Source organism: Limanda limanda, chromosome 16 (genome assembly GCF_963576545.1).
Source record: "Limanda limanda chromosome 16, fLimLim1.1, whole genome shotgun sequence".
Classification (NCBI taxonomy): Eukaryota; Metazoa; Chordata; class Actinopteri; order Pleuronectiformes; family Pleuronectidae; genus Limanda; species Limanda limanda.
The window spans coordinates 18663758-18671391 of NC_083651.1; the positions used below are offsets into that span (position 1 = coordinate 18663758).

The 7634-nt window shown below is 43.7% G+C and overlaps 1 protein-coding gene across 2 annotated transcripts in view; it reads right to left on the bottom strand.

Annotated features, from left to right (window-relative positions):
• Positions 1-2173, bottom strand: part of LOC133021550 (receptor tyrosine-protein kinase erbB-4-like) — a 294248-nt gene extending 292075 nt beyond the window's left edge. For both annotated transcript variants that reach the window (XM_061088453.1, XM_061088452.1), the window contains exon 1: positions 1799-2173. In XM_061088453.1, the coding sequence (XP_060944436.1) occupies positions 1799-1877 (79 nt within the window). In that variant the 5' untranslated portion in view covers positions 1878-2173. The remainder of the gene's footprint in view (positions 1-1798) is intronic.
• Positions 2174-7634: the final 5461 nt, after the last annotated feature.

Genomic DNA, 7634 nt, shown 5'->3' on the forward strand with positions numbered 1-7634 from the left:
CTTGAACACAGAATGTGCCGGGAGGGGATATAACTAATTTACTCATATATAAATGACTAAGATTTCTCCAACTTTTCTTTAAGAAGAATTACTTTGCGCTTTTGTCATCATATTTACGCACGGCAGCGTTTTGAGCTTAGAACGACAGGATGACGTCCTCCTCTCTCTCTCTCTCTCTCTCTCTCTCTCTCTCTCTCTCTCTCTCTCTCTCTCTCTCTCTCTCTCTCTCTCTCTCTCTCTCTCTCTCTCTCTCTCTCTCTCTCTCTCTCTCTCTCTCTCTCTCTCTCTCTCTCTCTCTCTCTCTCTCTCTCTCCCAGTTCCCCCTTTTTGGTGGGTCTGCGTGTTAAACTGTGCGTAATTCCAGGTTATGGGATGAAGTGTAAAACATGTCGAAATGTTTTTTTAGGCTACCAACATGATCTGTGCTTGAATATATTTTGTGTTGTATTATAAGTGTTAAGCAGCGAAGAGAATCACAGTGCGACTCATTACACAAACGACAAGAGGCTTCAGATTTTAAACAATGGTGTTGACAAATTGAAAAGACTACGCACAGGCTTGAATAGGGTTTGCATGTGTGTACATGCGGCTGAATCACTTTCCCTGCATCGTTTACATCAACTCTAAATATGTGGTCGGACCAGTTTAACGAAGCGGGAGTGAGGAGTCAGAGAGAAGTGCTGGATGGAGAAGAAGAACGCATGTGCGTAACTGACACGTCTTATCACCATCGTGGTCCTGCTTGATTGGTGATGGCAGTGGTTTGCTTTGGTCGATACTATGTGACATTTGCAAACCTCTCTCTCTTTCTCTCTTTCTTCTCTCTCACACACACACTTGGTGAGTGCACCTGCTTGTGCGTACAGAGCGCCGCTGCGCTGTGCACTCGGTACTGCCGCCGAATGCGTGTCCAACCTGTGGTCCAAACCGGTCCCCCGAGGGTGCCTCCTTTTAAATGAGGGAATAATGAGATTTTTACGTTAATCCGCTTTGCTTTTTATCCAGATTACAGAACGCGTACGGATGAAAGTTCCCCAGTAAATCACCCTGGTGCACAGGTGCAGGACACAGATCGGCGCTGGAACACAACTACGACAGGAACGTTTCCAAACGAGTCCCTACGTGACCGTCAACAGAAGTTCGGTAATCACACATTGTGCAAATGAGACTGCGGTTCCAACTGTGTGCTGTTAAATACAACCTTCTTTCCCAAAGCGATATTTGAAATAAAGCAAGCAATAAACCAACAGGCGACGCCGGGGTTTCAGCTCATTATCCCTCCGCTGTTACAGGGACACATCAGTGCGCATGAAGGGGAAGAAAAGGAAAAACAGTAAAGACAGAACTTTTGGAACAGAGCTTGCACATCCACAGGAGAGAAGACGAGCTCCCAGTAACGCGGGGTCGTGCGTGTTTGTCCACACCGAGTCTAAAGGGACAAGTGCGATGGACATGAAACGCTCTCCCTTCTCTCCAGATTCAACAGTGCCGCTCTGTGCACGAAGGAGACAGAGCAATTCTTCATTCGGTTCAATCACAGCATGAGAAACGCATCGCTCCAAGCTGCTGGCACCGTCACCTGTGCGCCTGTCCCCTGTACACACGCCATCCCTGTCCACTGTGTAAAAGGCGTTTCTCCAACACAATCACGGCACAAGGAGTGGGATGCGCATCAGTGAGACCCCCCGCTGGGTCCGTGCGTAAAAGGAACAATAAGGAGGAAAGTGTTGTGCCTCTGCGCTCAGTGCGCACCGGGCTCCCGGCACCGGGGCTCAGGACCGGGGTGTCGTGCACTCACCTGGTTGAGAGGAGCTCGACCCAAACAAGAAGCAGGTCAGCAGGAAGCCGAAGCAGCACGGGGTGGTCGCTGGTTTCATCGTTGTGCCTGGCGAGTATCTCCTTTTAAATTCACATGTCCAGCGGCGTATCCTTCCTCCAGACGAGCGCAGAGGATGAGCGGCTCGCGTCCTGGAGCCTCTTCAGCTCGGGACTTTGGGGACTTTGACCGCTTTGGACTAAGTTTACAGTTTGGTTCCGACCGCTCTGCGCCTGCGCCGCAGGCTCAAGTTGGGACGTGACGGCAGGAATGGTCAGAAAAATTAGTTTCCAAAAACGCGCGCACTGCCGGGCTCGTCTAAACAGTATAAAGCAGAACACTCATGCCATTACTCCCGGAGTTGGATACAGTATGCAGCCGTCGACTCGTGCTCCTCAGACACACCTCCGAGCCCTTTAGCTCCTCCTCCGGACGCTGTGATTGGCACAGGTGCCCGACCATCAGCCCGAATCCAACCAGACTCGGCTCCAGACGCGCCGCCATTGGCTGGAAGGGAGACGCCAAAAAACCCCTGAATTTGTGCGTCGGCCCCGCTGCACCTGTCACGCTGAACACAGAGGAGATCAATGCTGAGAGAAGGATGTGGAGGTGTAATTGGTAAAAGGGAGCTGGGTGATACTAATAGGGGGCTTTGCATGCGCTTTTGAGGATCTGATCCAGAGTCCATGGACATCTGAAGTGCGTAAAACTGGATTTGACTTCTGGTTCTGTGCTTTGTGAGTGCAGTGACAACTCCAACACCATATATATATATATTTAAAGTGACTCAATTTGTCATTTCCTGTCCTCCCTCCACTCTAAATATTTGCTCATGAACCCTAAAGTCACTTTATCGTGTAAAAGCTGTGATACAACATAATAATGCATTCGAGAAAACATATTTTGACAGCCCCCCCTCTCATGCTGCTTGTCAAAGCAAGGCTTCCCATTTTTCCTCACTTATCAGAGTACATTACCGTTGAAGGCAATATCTCTCCATATCCAGGGTAATCATTTCCCCTGGGGTTGGCTCGGTGCAAATGACACAAATAGAAGTCAAATGGAACGTTCAGATAGTGGCATCGCTGTGCTCGCCCAGCTATCTGTAACAGTTTGAGAGCAGTGACTTTGCTGTGACAGAAATATAAAATTATAACTAAGTTAATGGGAGCTTAGGAAACAATGTGACAAAAGGTTATTACTTTCTGAACCAGCTGCCGCCTGCTTTCCAACTTTGGGAGGGAGAAGGTTGAAGGCCTCCCGGAGATACAATATGCCCGCACATCTGGATGGAAACCATGCACTCTGACTCATGACTGCCCCCCCCCACCTTAGGTTCTGACTCTCCTCTACACGCACACATACTAAGTAGCCAGCATCTGCTAAAGCAAAGACATTCATTAATAAATAGTTTTTTATTGCATCTATTTATCAGATTAACTACATATTTAGAGTTGAAGCATATTTACAGGCAGATAAGGGGAAATATTTACCCTGAAAATTAAGCCAATTTTAGGCCCAAATACATTCGACCTTAAAGACATCAGGTTTTTAAGCACCAGGAACCATCGGGTGGAAGTAACTTCTGTCATTATGGGTCTTTTAGGAGACGGGAGGATGATATTTATGTCCCTTTCGGAAGCAGGTGTTCACTATAACTGGAAGAGGCAGGTTTACCTTCCTTTTAATTTCACATTACATCAAAGTGAACGCCTGGGCAATAATCTACTTCAGTCCATAAACATCCTTCTTTTCGCTATAGGCAGGTCCTTCCTCCCCAGGGACCTTTCAAGGCTTTTTGTGTGCTTCTAATAGGGAGGGAGACCACTCACTCACTCGCGAGCACACACACACACACACACACACACACACACACACACACACACACACACACACACACACACACACACACACACACACATACACACATACACACACACACACACACGCCAGGCCCAGTGCTTTTTTTTTCTGGTCCCCCCTGCCAAGCATACCTTACACTTTGAGAAAATGTGATGCAGATATTTTTCACTTTGAACAAAGTCAAACTGGTCTGTTTTTTTTCCCTTCTTCTTCTTTTAGCTTGGTTGCAGAATGAATAGTGCACTGAACTGTGAGGGGCACTTCTTGAACCTCCGCTGCAGTATTGACCCTCCGCCAGTGGGGGGCAGTCCATTCCTCACCTCATAGGTCAAAGCAGCAGTGCGGCGGCACAGTGGGGGAGCTGGGCAAATCCATGCTGCCACCAACTAGTTTCCTGGCTCTCTGTGTGACATTGGCGTGCCGTCACACGCAAGCGTTATTGAATATTTCTCTCGCGGAAATGAGCTTTTAATATCACTGACACCACAAATTTATTAAGAAATGTAGAAAAATGAGATCTGGCAGCGCGCTACGAGGAGAGGCTTCACTCTAAATATGCCCCCAAATGGCTGCTGTTTATCATTTTGAATACCAAAAATGCAATTTAGCAATGTTGTGTATTTTCATTATACATTACGCTTTAAGAGGCACCTCCTGACAGCATCACCCTAATGCTGTCAATTAGGTAATTTATTCCAGGGGATTATGAGCGGGAACGAGAAGAGGTTTCATGTGTTCTTCTCGGCGTTCCCCGGTGCCTGCTGTACGGCTAATCTAATACATAACCCCCTGATTTGTTTAATGGATGAGACTTTGCTGCTGCAAGAGGAACGCCAATAAAAAGCCGGGGCCCCTCCAGAGGCTATTGTGCCTCATAATGATGCCAGACACACAATGTGAGAGTTATGAAGCAATTTTTTATCATGCGGCACATTGTTTTGCTCTGTTGGTGCCGTGCGAGTAAAGGCAATCTCTTCCTGCAGCACAGCACTTCTCCCCCACACTTAGATAAACCTTCAGTATGATAAACTGTCCCGGCCACATGTTGCAGAGATGAAGGAAGTTTAGGATTGAAATATGTGCGCCGTGCTGTTTATTTGCTGCAGAGACTTTTGTTTTTAAACTGATTTTATTGCACTTATATGTTGGGTGAGAATATTCTTTATGTTTGAAACTTACGAAAAGCAACTCAAACTCCAGATCTGCAGTAGACATACCACCAGAAGAGAGGTATTCATTTTGGGAAAGCTATGTTCCTTAGAAAAGTGTTACCGCGATGGAGAAAATGAAAACGTGTAGTGATACATGGTTAAAGGCCCAGTGTGGAGGGCCTGGGGTTATCTAGGTAGAAAAGGAATATTCAGATATTACATACATTCCATATATGACAGGAGTGCAATATATTTCTGTTTTTATTTTCCAAGTGCAATATTGCCATTACTGTGCAATATGTGTAATATGTTTTTAATTATTTTTTAATAATTATATATTATTATTTCAGTATCATTTGCAATATCCCATACAACTATAACTCATTTTAACCTTACTACTGACTGCCACTTTTGTTTAGCATTAGTTTCACTCTCTCAAGGAAAGACACACTTATAATATTCAATAATATTCACAATACTCTTCTGTCTTTTTTTCTCTATATTCTAATTTAAATTGTTGTAATTTTGGGGCAAGTTGGTTGAAGATTTTTCTTTGGGATTAATAAAGTCTTATTTTATCTTGTCTATATCTACTGTATATTATCTGTAACACATTAAGAATTCATGTGTTCTCTTTGCCTTAAAATTAGTTTTTCATATTTACGTCTGGAGCGGGTCGTCCTCCTACGAGTTCCCCATCTTGCACCGCCATGTTTCTACAGTAGCCCGGAAGGGACAAACCAACCACTGACTCAACCTGAAGGCCACTGTCCTTTCTCCTACGAGCTTGGACAGGAGAGAGTGAGGGGAACTATTCAGTTAACAGCCTCCACTGACCTTTGTCTACATCCACAAGCCACTATGTCCTTCAATTGGTATGTGAAAATAATAAGACTGGAATTTAAAATGTATTCAAACATGTGAAAGCCACCACTCTCCACCATACTGCCTGTTTCGTGCAGGACAAAAGGGACATTCAAGTCACATGCACCTGCACAAAAGACCTTCAGATAACAGATCGCACCAACACGTCTTCTTTCATCCCTCTGCGGGTCCCTATCTTTTCAAAACAAAAAGAGAAAAAGAAGTTGAATACTTCTTTTTGTTTAAAAAAAAAAAAGGAGAAAAAGAAATGCATTTCCATTTGGTAGACGCCGCGGCTACAAACACTTACGGGCATTTGTTACTGTCAAAACAGAATGGCTTGTTGAATCGATAACGCTGAAGTTGTCTGAGGAACGCAATAAAAGGGCTAAAAGACTATCACAACACCTCAGAGTCTTTCAGTCTTTTTACACAGTGAGGGAATACTAAATCAATACCAGTATGGCTGCCTGCACTAATCGCTGATAAGAAAAAATTCTATCAACATTCAACTCGTTTTTGATTCCGCCATTCCATTAACGATGTAAATGCTCCTGTATTCAAAACGTGCATTTGTAGAATTATTAATCATTTTTTTGATCAGATGTGAGGCCGCGGACAGATTCTCATTCTATAATGACAAGTACAAACAGCAGTGGTGAACATTTTCAGGTCGTAGATTGCCTTTGATTGTATCTATGTCGGTTGACATCTCGGGCTGCCGGCGGTTCTCCAGTCAGAGACGACAGTGGAAAGATAAACAGAGGTGACACATCATTTGACATGCTGACTGATAAAAAAATCAATCAGAAACACCTCCCCCTCATTTCCATGCTATCATTATTCATCGTTAATGGACACTTTTAGGGGAAGATGTGACTGTAACATATCGAGTCCCATACATTTCATTTTTTCGAAATCAGAATTAGTTTCTCAGATTTAAAGTGTGTTTTGAGAAAGTCTATTGCGACCTGGGTGGTAATCTTTAAATGTCAGAATCGCTGGCTCCTTGTGCTAATGGTGGCATTTAATTATTTTGTTGGGATCGCATTGTTAAAGGTCCAGGGTGTAAGATTCAGGTGAAAGGGATCTGTTGACAGAAATTGAACATAATATAATCCTACTGATGTTTTCCCTAGTGTGTTTCATCATCTAAATTGTACAAATTGTTGTTATCTTTACCGTAGAATGGACCCTTTATATTTAAATACTTAAAGCGGATCCTCTATATGGAGGCAGCCATGTTTTTTGGAGTTGTCCAAACTGGATAAAGGAAACACTGACAACTGAAGGCTGCCACATGATCGCTCTCATGTGTGGAAGGGGAGGATGAAGTGAGGTGTATTCAGCTGCAACCTGCGACTTCACCACTAGATGTCAGTACAATTTGACACACTGGACCTTTAAGCATGGTGTGAGTGCTGCAGCCATAATCTGCTATTTCCATGGCAAACTGAATCTTTTCATCTCTCCGGTTTGGGGTATTTTAGTGCATGTCTTCTATCATGCCATCTATATTGGGATGTGGTTAAAAATAATTGTTCCATTTGAGATTTTAAGGCCTTAAATGCTTTGGGGCCTGTTTGCCTATCAAACTCAAATTATTTTTATTTACTTAATAATTTTTTTGACATTTGCTTGTCTCACCTCAGCTCGGTTCACTCTTCCTCTCTTGTGAGTTTTTTGGGCTCCAGCTATATTACGAAGTTAGGATGAAAAGGACTGTATCAACGAACAGGAAACCTAATATGGATGTTTACTTTTCATTAGAAAAATAATCCTCTTAACACCATTATTGATTGTTAAGCTTAAAAACAATGGTGTGTCTACTGCTTTGGTTACTACACAGCAGACTTGTGTTTTTTGAGGTATAATTAGAATTTGTTAGACGTTGTACTTTTTTAATTAAGTTTCTAAGAATTTTTTTTTTTACTGCTGGT